This window comes from Thrips palmi, unplaced genomic scaffold, assembly GCF_012932325.1.
Source record: "Thrips palmi isolate BJ-2018 unplaced genomic scaffold, TpBJ-2018v1 HiC_scaffold_10, whole genome shotgun sequence".
NCBI classification, from domain to species: Eukaryota; Metazoa; Arthropoda; class Insecta; order Thysanoptera; family Thripidae; genus Thrips; species Thrips palmi.
The window spans coordinates 11,500,784-11,513,609 of NW_023144621.1; the positions used below are offsets into that span (position 1 = coordinate 11,500,784).

The 12,826-nt window shown below is 46.4% G+C and overlaps 2 protein-coding genes across 2 annotated transcripts; one reads left to right on the plus strand and one right to left on the minus strand.

Annotated features, from left to right (window-relative positions):
• Positions 1 to 164: 164 nt before the first annotated feature.
• Positions 165 to 4,687, plus strand: LOC117650859 (solute carrier family 35 member G1-like). Its single transcript, XM_034394476.1, has 5 exons — positions 165 to 271; positions 1,301 to 1,681; positions 1,763 to 2,200; positions 2,683 to 3,066; positions 3,334 to 4,687. The coding sequence occupies exons 2-5, from the start codon at positions 1,301 to 1,303 to the stop codon at positions 3,502 to 3,504; spliced, it is 1,374 nt and encodes a 457-aa protein (XP_034250367.1). The 5' UTR covers positions 165 to 271; the 3' UTR covers positions 3,505 to 4,687.
• LOC117650822 (receptor-type guanylate cyclase Gyc76C-like) lies at positions 4,069 to 12,743 on the minus strand. Its single transcript, XM_034394428.1, has 20 exons — positions 12,450 to 12,743; positions 12,162 to 12,359; positions 12,019 to 12,084; positions 11,676 to 11,916; positions 11,446 to 11,592; positions 11,170 to 11,366; positions 10,907 to 11,081; positions 10,675 to 10,829; positions 10,038 to 10,592; positions 9,714 to 9,951; positions 9,481 to 9,630; positions 9,189 to 9,381; positions 8,971 to 9,111; positions 8,777 to 8,900; positions 8,588 to 8,686; positions 8,355 to 8,496; positions 8,014 to 8,270; positions 7,567 to 7,932; positions 7,245 to 7,478; positions 4,069 to 7,164 (listed from the first exon to the last, which is right to left on the minus strand). Exons 1-20 carry the CDS (start codon positions 12,741 to 12,743, stop codon positions 6,715 to 6,717), a joined length of 4,422 nt encoding a protein of 1,473 aa, XP_034250319.1. The 3' UTR covers positions 4,069 to 6,714.
• Between the last annotated feature and the right edge of the window lie 83 nt (positions 12,744 to 12,826).

The window sequence follows — 12,826 nt, forward strand, 5'->3', positions numbered from 1 at the left end:
CTTGCGACTCCCCCCCTCCCCCCCCCCCAAGCCGTCTCTGGTTCCGCCTCTTGACACGGCCCGCGCTCGCAGCTGCGGCGCCAAATTAGAATGGTAATGAACGGCGGGCGTCCCCCGCGGCCCCGCGGCCCTGGGGTTGACGGGGAGGACGCCGTCAAACGGCCCCACGCCCACGCACCGCACGGAGCGCCACCGCGGACCGCCTGCAGCCGCGCGACGCGCCCTCACTGGAAGTTGCTGGCGTTCTTTCTCAAGGTGCTAAAGGCTCAAGGTAGGCGCAAAGTCATCTTGACTACATCCTTGCGAAGTTCTCTATCCCTGGTCCTTCCCCGTCCCCAGGGTGATTTTCTTGTAGGTCGCGTGTGGGTGGGCACGGACACGCCCTCGGACAACGCCTCCCCGCCGCCGCGGAGCTGTCTGCTACACTGTCCACGAGCAATTGGCCGCCGTGCCCGATAAGCGGGGTCCTCCACTCGAGGGACTCGAGACACTAGGCGCATTCTTGGCGCTCAGGTTTCGCTCTAGCCGAAATGAGTTCGTGTAGTTCCTGTCCTGGTTGCACGCCTCCCTTCCATTCTTTCCACGTAGACGGCCCCGACAACCCTTCTCGCGAGACAGCGCGACGTAGACCCACATGACCTCCGGACGATGAGGGCGGACGCGGGCACTGTCTCTCTCGCACCTATACGGGACGCCGCCGAGTGCGCGAGAGAGACAGAGCGGCGGAATGCCGTGCGGAATCCGTCTGCAGGTGGAGGTCTCTAATGACCATCTGCTCCGGCCGAGTCGCGGCGTCGCGGTGTCGCGGTCGAGGGGTCGACGCACCGCGCATGCACCGCGTATGCGTAGCGTTTGCTGCTGTCGCACGAGTCCCTGCGAATGTTTTTACCAAGCATGCACCGCACGAAGGCGGTTCAAGTAGTATACAAAATCGGCCGGCCACCAGTGCCTCTCAGCTCAGTGCGGTTCTGCTGCTGGGCAGGGTAACGCGAGACTCCTGACCAGCTTGTATGGCCCCTGAGTGGGAAGGGGGCCGGGCATCGAATGCCGCCCACTGGGAAAGGTGCAGCCTGGCCTACTACGAGAGGACTCCTCCACGCCACAGATGTCGTGACCAATGACGGACCACTGCGGTGGTTGTGAGTGGTTGTAACTCCGAGGTTGCTCCTCCTGTGGTGAGATGGGGGAATGGTCTGGTGAGCACCACTGCCGCAGGGAAGAGGGCCGGTTCGCCGGGGTGCCCTCTTTCGCTGAAATTTTCTTTATCGTTTGACTGGTCCAACCCTCCGCCTGCCTGCAGATGCAGATGGACAGCGGCCCGCCGCCCTACTCGAGTGGCCACGGGCAGGGCCACCACGGCCAGGGCGGGCGCCGCTTCTCCGCGTCGCGGCTCGGCCTGGGGATGGGGATGGGCTACAGCTCCAGCATGAGCGCCAGCGAGGAGACGCTGCTGCTGCCGGGCAAGCAGCGCTCGCTCAGCACGGCCAACATGCCGCCGCACCACTACTACCAGAGCCTCCCCGAGGTGACGGTGCTGCTGGCCGAGACCGAGGCCGAGCCCCTCGACGAGCGCGCGGAGCACGCGGCCCACAGGCCGTGGAAGGACATGGGCAGCTCCCTTGGCGGTCGAGGGGGCGGCGCCCGGGGCCGAGGCCGCACCGAGTCCTTGACGGCGCGTCTGGTGAGTCTCCTATGGTAGTGACCCCATCGGCTGCCCAAGAGAGGTCACCGTTTCACCGTCGCTTCGTGGGGCGCTTTGCAGGGCCTGGAGAAGACTAACTGGTGGGGCATCTTCCTGGCGCTGGTGTCCGGCATGTTCTTCACCATGTCCTCGGCGGCCGTCAAGGCGCTGCGCTCCGTGGACCCCATGGAGCTGCTGGTGATCCGGTCGCTGGTGCAGGTGGTGGTGGTGCTGCCGGTGGCGCTGTACAGTGGCGTGGGCGTGCTGGGGCCCAAGGGCCACCGCGGCTTGCTGCAACTGCAGGGCGTCGTCGGCGCGCTCACGCTCGTGCTGCTCTTCTTTTCGTTCCGGCGGCTGCCGCTGGGCGACGCCACCACCATTATCTTCAGCTCGCCCGTCTTCGTGCTCATCCTGTCCTTCCTGTTTCTCCGCGAACCGTGCGGCTTCTTCCGCACCCTCGTCGTCTGCATGCTGCTCACCGGCGTCGTGCTCATCTCCAAGCCGCCCTTCCTCTTCCAGGTAAGCCGCCCCGTGAGTGCGAGAGAGAGCGGCAAAAAACACTCTTCGGAATCAGTTTGCTGGCATTGCGGAATCTATGCTTTGAGTGGCGGCCGCGGCTTTACCGAAGCCAAATCCCCCCGCCAAGCACCGCACTTGAGTGGGCGCCGTGCTGTGCCAGGGCTGTGCCAGGGCTGTGCCACTGTCGATGGGATTGATGCATTCGGTGCTAGTGTGCTAGCAGGGCAGGTGGGCCACTCTACTCATCGGAACAAAGCCGATAAAAAATAATGGCGCGGGGTGGGCAAAGAGCGCGGCGGCGTCGAGGAGTGTGTCAAGGACTGACTAGGACAACACGCGACGGTCGCGAACTACGCGAACCGATCGCACGACGTCTCCGTTTTCCGATGGAAAGCTCTAAAGCGCGCCCGCCCAGACCGCGAAAGCCGCCTCCATTTTGATTTGACATTAGTTGACATTTTTGCCTCGTCTTGCACGTGCAGGCCCCGACGCTCGGTCTGTTACACAACGCCGCGGCAGGACTCCGCACGGCGGTCGCGGCCACGACGGTGGCCACAGCGACCGCCGGGCACTCCTACGACGTGGTGGGCTACGCGTGCGCGCTGCTCGCCACGCTCTTCACCGCCGCCAATATCGTCATCATGCGCAAGTGCAAGGACGTGCACTTCTCGGTTGTGGTGCTGCAGCTGTCGCTGTGGTCGCTGCTGACGTCGGGCAGCCTGCTGGCCTACCTCGGCCCTCGCCAGGGCGACATACGCCTGCCGCACGGCCTGTGGCAGTGGGCGCTCGTCGGCATGGTGGCCGCCTTCGGCCTGTCCGGCCAGCTGCTCGTGGCGCACGCCCTCAGCCTGGAGGGCGCCGGCAAGGTGGGCAACGGCCGGCAACGGGCAATGCCAAATGAAATACGAGCTGACGCCAACTGACGCGCAACGCTATCAGCACTCAGCAACCTGCATGCAGCTGGGCGCCGCCGATAGGCAACCTGCCTCACGACGGGAGTGATCACGGGTCATCCACCCCGAGGCCCCCGAACAGAGATTTCATTGCTCTGTCTCTCTCGCACTCATGGCCCGTACCGTAGAATGCGAGAGAGACAGAACGCCGGGGCACTGTGTTCGTCGTGCGTGTTGCAGGTGGCGGTGACGCGGTCGCTGGACATCGTGCTGGCGTTCGCCATCCAGGTGCTGGGCTTCGGCGAGGTGCCGGACTGGATGAGCGTGACGGGCGCGCTGCTGGTGCTGGTGTGTGTCCTGGGCATGGGCATGGAGAGCCAGCTGCACCGAGCGGCGGCGCGCGTGCCTTAGAATGCTCATCACTTGGAGGACAAGAGGGCTCCGGTCAGGACTCGCCGACAAGGATAAGGAGGAGAACAGTCTCTAGTCGCGTCCTCGGTAACGCCGTCGAGACGAGGAGACTGGACTGGGCACCGGGATTAGCTATCGGGAAGTCCTGATCCTGATTAGCGCTGATCCTGTGACCGAGACAGGCCAGGAACCTGCCCTACTTCTTTTGCGATGATTGGCCGCCGCCCGCCTCGTTCTGCCAGTCTGCCACTGATGGGTTGCCATCCCTACAGCGCGGTTGCATTCTTGCAGGAACAAGGCAGAGGTTTCAGGGAGAACGGCAAGTCAAAATGAAGTTTGAATGAAGTCAAACTGATGCCAAAGGATGTCACTAGGACGTCAAATTGGCATCCTTAGACCTCATATGGCCTCACTTTGGTTTGGGTCCTCTCTGGGGTGCGGCCATGTGCAGGGAGTGGTGAATAGTTTTTGATAAGATGGCACTCTCTGCCCAAAGGACGTAACAAATACAACTTTTGACTTCTGCGCATGAAAGAAAGGGGTAAAGAAGTAAAACTAGCTCCATGAGTTTATAAATTTTACTTCAACAACTGTCTTGCTTACCAGCATTATCCAGATAAATATATATGTATGCATATAGAACAAAGGTATATTCATACATATATAAATACAGCATTTGTTATAAATTGGAAACACTATTTTCTAAAGTATATTGGTAAGTGGAAGTATTACAACATGGGTCAGCAGAGGAACTGTACCCTATGTGATACACAAAAAACACAACTAATAAATTGGCACATCATCTGTATATTTCACATATTTAAAAAAAAGAGAAAATATAATTACGTTTCACAGCCATCCATCGTTCCATTACTTTGTTTCCAAATGTACCAATCATTTGTTATAACACAATATAATGCATAAAATAATTAATTACCACAATTGTTTCATTATAAATAACAGTCTTCCATAAAAACAACAATAACAAAAAAACTCTTAAACACCACAGCACCTGCGCAAGTATGAACGCATAAGGTGGGTGGAAACCATTTTCCTGAGGCAATTACGAATCTTAAGGAAACAATCAGTATGGTGGGCAAGCGATTGTTGCTGTAGTTGATCAACTCTCTTCATTAATTAAATTTGAACTTATCCACCCTTAATGAACTTTAATCAATGTCAATCAATTCAAATATAGCATGTTTTAGAATGGTCATTTGTAATTTGGAGAGTGTGCATGTCAAAAGAAAATATTATTAACAAAAGCATACAGCAATGGACTCCTTCTCCTGTTTTGTAAGTCCTCATGGGAGAACCCCTGATAAAATTTCAGCTGAAATAAGCCTGTGGTTTGTTCACATTACATGAAGTCATGTTCTAAATTTCAATAACCTAAGTGGTTCTTTAAAAAAAAAATCTCCAAGATACCTGGGGATTAGATGCTGTCTTTGAACTGGGCATTGATAAATGACAAATTATCCTTTTGATGCACATGAGAGAATATCACAGGTTTCACATAAATCACATGAAATTTCTATAACCACTGAATACGACATGAATAGTTGTGACTAGCAAGAATTTCATATTCACGCTCAAAACCATACATTTGTCCATTTGTTTGCTACCAAAGAAATCCACTAACTTAAAACTAAAGCAGCTTCTACAGAAGCTACGACTGGCAATCACAACTGAATGTAGCACCTCAAGACTTTTACAGGAAAGAGCTACAAGTCAGTTCAAGTTCTACTAAGCTTAGGCTGAGGAGAAACTTGCTCTATTAGTCTCAGTCTAATAAGATAAGATATTCAGAGATTGCCTGAAAATTGCATAACATAAATGCCCTGCAACAAAAACACACTGTATGTATGAAATAAATAATCTAGCATGGCAACAGACAAAATCAACAACCAAGTTTTTTGAAAAGAAAGAAAAAATAATAAAAAAATAAAATAAAAAGAAACAAACAAATATTAAATGGCACATGTTACAGATAAAGCAGAAGCTGAACAAATAAGCACTGTCTAGGAATATAATAATTACACGAATAGGAATGTTCTGAGAGTATTCATGTTCTAGCTGCAAGTCAGTGCCGTGTCACAGTGCTGGAGGATAATATTCAACATGATGAAACAAACCGTGGATAAAACAACAGCAAAATAGGCAGACAATATAAAAAGGACTAGCACCAAATTCTGTTTGGTAATTAAAGATGGGAACATACAAACAAACAGCCATTCATAAGTATGTTAAAGACGCAAGGGAGATAAAAATTTATTCAAAACATAAACATACACGTTCCCTTGAGGTCAATTTTAGTGATGCTTCAAAGGTAGAAACAAATGGTCAAATTGCAATGTTGTGAGACTCATAAATATATGGCTGGCTTCCCTGTAAAAATAATTACCAATGACTTGGTGCAAAGCACCAGCCAGTGCGTTCTGCATGTTATTTTAACTTCATAAATTTTTTTCTGTTTGTTTGATTAGATTTTTTTTAAAAAGGTTGTTGGGAAGATTAATGTTAGAGAGTTGTTCATACTGTCCACTAGATGAGAGTGCCACATTACATATAAGGAAGAAATAAAATTAAGATATCTAGAAAGAAGAAAATAGGAAGAAAACAAAAAAGACTACATTGGAACATGTAATGCACATCTGAACAACCCCTAAAATGTTTTACAAAAACAACAAACTTTAAATTTTTTTTCTGAAAAATATTTTTAAGAAAAATTAAACATTTTTCCTCACTGCAACTTTTTACGCAGTTCGTTGTGATTCAACCAATCTAATCTTTCGATTGCGACAGATGCTAGTCCAGCCATGTACACAAATGATTCAGTGGTTATACATACATAAATCTAAATTTACAAGTTCACATCTTCAGCGTATTTACAAATCATCTTTTGATAACCAAATTAAAATATGAGATGTGTTTTACAATAACACAGGGCTATGGTTAAAAATGACAGAGCATAGATCTCATGATAAGACAACGCCCCATACAAGAAAACACATAGTATTGACGTGGACTAAATCATCACTGAAAATCACAAGCAGAATGTTGTCTTGGTAGAAATTGGTCCATTTTGCAGGCCAAAACCCAGAGGGTCCTGACATTCAGCACAATCACAGAAAAGGCACCAATACACAACTACTGAAATACACTTGATACAGTAACTCACAAAACTCCTCCGTACTTTGTGGTTCGTTTTCACACTATACTCTCCTTCTCACCTGGCAAATCACTGTATCCACTGTTCATTCCTTTTCTCAGTGATGTTTCACTGGACCGTAAACCATTTCCATTGAAAAGTCCATACAACCAGCTTTTTATTGAACCCCGAACATCTGCCTTCTTCCCATCTCCAAAATAAGTAGGATTACTGGCAGCAGCGGCAGGTTTTAATTGTTCTAATGATCTCCATCGTTTAGTTGGGACAATCACAGTACCACGAGGAACAAGAGAGTCTGCTGGCGCTAATAATGGCACTCTAACGTCTTCTGAGCTTGCCCCAGCTACCCGGCTACCGGGGTTGACCCCAGAAACAGCACCATTTGGAAATGTGCGATGATTGTTTTTGTGCAAAGGAATATCTGACACAGGACGCACGCGGTCAAATATATCGCAATGTTCAAGAGAACGAGTCCCTCTCCGGCGCACCTGGGAAAAAAAAAGAATTTAATGTTTATTATTAGTTTACAATAATCAAAATGTTATATGAAATAGGAAGACTAACATACTTGAGAGAGGGGAGGCTGTCTTTTCGGTAGCTGCTCTAATTCTGTTTCCATAGGGAAAGGATCAAGTGACCTAGACTCCCTGACTGGACCATACTTCAATAGTTCAATTTCATTCTCATCGTCACTGCCACTAGTGTAACCAGCCGTTGCAGAGGAAGAGGCAACCGAAGAAAGAAGCCTTCTTGGTCTTGGTTGCTGCTGAGAACACTCATCTGTCCTTGGTTCCACTAATGACTGAAGTACACAAAGAAAGGAGCATTGGAAACTAGTGCAAAAAATTAAAGCAGAAGTGTTTTTAAAGGTAATGCTGTTCAATACTTACTTGACTATTAAGGGTGGATTTTGATGACACATCCCCTCCGCTTGAAATCTGAACTCTACGTAAGGGACGGCCAGAAGGGCTATTGTTGCTGCTGTTGTTAAGACTTCCCGCAACAACTCCATGGAGGTTTCCAGAGGTACTCCCCAGAACACCTCCCAGGATGCTTCCCCCAGAGACTGCACCCAAGCCAAGGGTAGAAGAGCTGTCTACATCTTGACTGTTTCCTCTGGGAACACTGGATTGCCTGCGACTGCCTGCCCCTGGTATGCCCCCAAAACCACAAAGTGAAGCATGTCGAGAATCTGTGTTAAGCCTTGGACTACGGCGGGGTCGACAGAAAAGAGGTGCTAAATCTGCAATATCCACCTGGAATGTGAAAGAAAATACAATAAGCAAAGAAGGTTAATGATTTAAGTTTAACACCAAATTTACCAAAGTTTTACAAACCTCTCGTTTCTTGATAGCTTTATCAGTGGCCCCAGTCAACCAGTAAGTCATGACTTCCCCCTTTCCTTTCATGTGTACAAGGCCACGTTCCTCAGTAATATAACCCCCAACTTTATCAAGAGCACCCTTGCACTGAGGACTGATGTGGATTTTAAGTGCCTCCCCATTGGATTCCATTCTTGATGCCGTGTTGACAGTGTCTCCGAAGAGGCAGTACCGTGGCATGGTTAATCCTACAACTCCTGCTGCCACAGGCCCTGTTGGAAAATTGCAAGAATGCTACATTTCCGACTTTGAGAGTACCAACACAATGACTAACCAAATAAACAAACATTTCTTACCAGTGTGAATGCCAATCCTGAGCTTTAGAGTGTCATTTGGACGATGAGCAATTCTATGGTTTTTGACAGCGTCTAGTAATTCCAAAGACATTGAAGCGATTTCCCCAGCATGGCTATCGTTTTTTAGAGGTAAACCAGAAACCTAAACAATCAAAGGGTGGAATAGTACAATTATTAATGAATCAAAAAATGGGGAGAATTGAGAAAAGTGAATGCAATGTGAGTTCACTTACCACCATGTAAGCATCCCCGATGGTTTCTACTTTGTACACATCATACCCTCTGATAATCCTGTCAAATAATGTGTAGAGATCATTCAAAAAATTGACAACCTGCAAATTAGAAAGAAAGTTTAAAAGAATGATCAATAAAACAAATGAATAATTTAAGCGGTGAATTCTTAAATAGTGAGGTATTGATACCTGAAGTGGAGTGCTCTCTGCTGACATTGCAGTGAATCCTACAATGTCACTGAAATAAATTGTTACTAAATCATAAGATTCTGGTTCAACACCAATTCCTCGTGTCAAGCGATCAGCAACAGGCCTGAAAATGCAGATTAGAACATCAAAAGTTGGCCAAGGATGAATAAAAATGATCAACCATAAAAACTTACGCTGGAAGCATTCTATGAAGTAAGTCTTCAGTTTTTTGTTTCTCTTCAAACAACTGACGAGTTCTATCTGTCACTAGATCTTCTAAATTATTGGCGTATTTCTCCATCATATCCATCATTTGATCAATTATATTACGATATCTGGGGAAAGGGGTAAAGAAGAGTAAGTAGGAGTTGTATCTTCAATCAAACGAATGATAATTCAAACCAATACTCACTTGCCCTCCTTCATTTCCTTGAGACGGGAGCGAATACTTGGAAAATCTGGTCTTTGTTCAGGAATTTCCAACCAACAGTCTTGCATACATTGCAGAATATACTCTGGACACTCATTTTCACCATCTCTTAGCATATCAACATCTGGTCGGTAAGGTCCACTGCTAGGTGGATTTTTAACAAGATCAACAATTTCTGGAAATAGTAGAATATGTACAGTGTTATTAAAAAATCAAATAAGGCTTCCCATGAAACTTACTTAAACTTAGTCATACACTTGTAAATAAAAAATACCTTTAGGTTCCATGTTATGTATGCCAAAAGGTCCATGTCTACCTAGAATTTCATACAATATTATGGCAAATGCATAAACATCTCCTTTTTGAGTCCCCCTAATTGATAAACAACTATCTCTTAGAAGTTCTGGAGCTTTCCAAAACTGATCTGTAAAAACAGACAGAATGAATTTTGGTACAGGAATTTTTGAATGGAGTAAAATAACAGGCAAAAGGATGCACACTACTTACTTCGAAAATACTGGTGCTCACCAATACTACCACTTTCTGCACTGTGCCGTAACTCATGTAAGCCAAAATCTGTTATTTTAAGCACCCATCTACTTGTCACAACACAGTTAGATGATTTAAGATTTCCATGACAAACCAAAACCGAGCTATGGATGTACAACATTCCCTTAATGAGATCATGAACCAGAGAAGCAATAAATAATTTATCCAATTTGATGTCTTCATTCTCAACGATATCCTGCAAAAAATTGTCAAAAAATAAACATTGTTAAATGAATAGACAGCTAGTAGTACTGTTATCATGAAATGTCCCACAATACTCACATACAAACTACCCTTGGCACAATAGTCAGTGAGGAGAAGAATACGCATGGGCTCAATTACAGCTCCAAGAAAAAGATTGATATTGTCATGTCGAATTTCTCTGAGAAGTCTCATTTCCTTCATTATTTCTCTGGAGATGTCCTTCTTTTTAGAAAACTTCAGTTCCTTAATTCTTACAGCAACACTTCTATACTGGGCAGTCGCAGCAAATACTTGAGGACCATATCGGGACTCATAGGAGGTCGCACTTACAAGACTGAGCTTGCTAGGGGAAGAAACCATATCTGTTCCGAAATACCCTCGAATTTCTGCAGGATCCACTTTCCAGAGTAGTCCCTCAATTTCCTGCTCTATTTTCCACTTTCTGTAGATGCTGACTGTAACAACTATTGCACAAAACAGCAAAACTGCTAATGTACCTGCAGCTACCACACCTCCTTGGTGAGAATGATCCTTTGGGCACAATTCATTGTTGAAACCACAATTCGGTTCATCATCTGGCTTGCGACCTCCAGGCCAATCAATTTGCATATTTGGTGAGTTGAGTTTGTATTCCTAGGAAACAAGAGGCAGAGAAGTCAAAATAGTGTTGATTAAACAGACAGCATAGCGCTGTCTTCAAAAGGTAGATACATACTGTTGATTTTCCTTGATGAAATTGTCCTACTGGTACCATGTGATAGTTGCAGGAAAAGTTTTCTAACCGAAGGTTGAAAGATTTCAGAGCAAGGACAGAAAAGTTGCCCTCTGAATCACCTCTCTCATCAATTTTAATTGTGGCCCCAGTGACACCTTAAAGGAGAATGAAAATTGTTAGCTTCATCTTGGTAAGGCTGAATATATAAGCAAATAAAATGAGAAATTCTTACTTGTGTACGTCTGATTCCTAATGTTTTCAATAATACGTGTGCCGTTGCTAGCGATTCTGTCAATATCCTCATCAGTAAGAGATCCTTTTTCCTCATGTTCTCTTAACAATTTATCCAACGCTCTTGCATAGAGCTTGACTGAGTCATATAGGTATGCAGCATAAATAGATACAAACTATAAAAAAGAGTCATTCATTACAACATGAACTAATAAAAATTCAATTTACCAAGTAGCCGTTTAGAAAAAAAGAGATACCCCATACCTTATTAAAATTAACATTCGTAAATATTTGAGGCATTTTGAAATTAAATGGATCTTTGGTATTAAAAGATCTAACTTTCTCAGTGAAATCTACATAGCTGTATGCTGGTGGGGTAGACACAATAACCAGCAAGGATTGTGCCTTTCTCAAAGAGTTGGCATCAAACATGCAGTTATTTTTGTGAAAATCCTGCGGTTCTGCAAAAGCCAAACATTTTTAAATATTATCATACTGCAAAGTGGTAATCAACATATCTCATGAAATTCACCCACTTACTCCACAGGTATTTTGTAGCTTCTTTTGCTGAATATGTCATCATGTCAACATGAATAACCATGTACTCTCCAAAATCGAAAAGTTGCAAAGTCTGCATGGCATTCATCAAGTCAATCAATAGGCCAGGGTTGCCCAAAAATACATATACTGAAAGAAAGACACATAATATTTAAGACAACATCCCATCAACTTTTTGGCTGTTACACTTGAAATAAATTTATTGTACTTACTGCGGGTGTTGTTTCTTGTTTTTTGTACAATTTTATACCAATAATCTGCTTGACAGCACTTTAGATGTTCTTGACAGCATTTATGAGTATCTTGCACTTGAACTTTTTCCTGGACAGTCATGTTGTTGTGTGCAGCCTGATCAGAGAGTGAGCTTGCTACAGTGCTCCAAGATTCTTCATAGAGCACTGTAAACTTTGCCCAGTGGTAATAACGGAGCAATGAGATCAATGATTTAGTAACCTACAGTAAAGGAAAGGAAAAGAATAATTCAAAGATTAGAACAGATTGATATATAAAAAGAAAGCAATAGTCACAGAGCAGGAAAATATTTTCCCAAATCACCTGAATATCTGGGGGTTCCGTCCGCGCAAAAGTGGAGGCCATTGATGCCTTATTGTCAGAACATTTCTGAAAATTAAGAGAACACATAATTTTTTCATTTCAGGCGAATTAATCAGAACAGTAATAGTCAAAGGACCACTTACATAACTTATCATAGGTATATTCCTAGACTGGGCAACAATGGCCTCCACATGACATGACCCTTCGGGTCCAATAAACGCCGACACTCCATCGCACAGCATGTCCACGATGCAGCGGGTAGTTGTAACAGTTTCGCCACGAGTGTCATTCCAGCGAAGATTAAGGTGTACTCCAGGAAGCAAGTATGGATCATTGTTGATCTAAAAATAAAACAAACAGAAAGGCATGATTTAAAGGCAGAAGTTTGCACATTCTTGAGTTGAGTCCCAAGGAAAGCAACGCCACCTCACCTCCTCAAGGGCCATGGAGATGGCGCCCGACACAGCGAGACCCTGGCGGTCCGTGAGCTCGCCCTTGACGGCCGTGAGGTAGCCGATGGTGATGTTCTTCTTGTGCCTGGGAGTGAAGGGCCGCAGACCCCAGAACGAAGACCTGGGGCCGAAACTGAGGCCAAGGGACGTGGACAGGGACGTGGACAGGGCCGGGGCCTGTGGGGCGGGGGCGGGCTGCGGGGAGGCCACGTCCAGCAAGCAGGCCAGCAGGCAGCACAGCGCGAGCAGGACACCCACCGGCCCAGGGCTCATGGCACCCACCCCTCACCTCAGAGCCTTGGACACCAGGGTGGGGGCGGTGGCGACGGCAGTGGCGGCAGTGGATGGCGATGGCG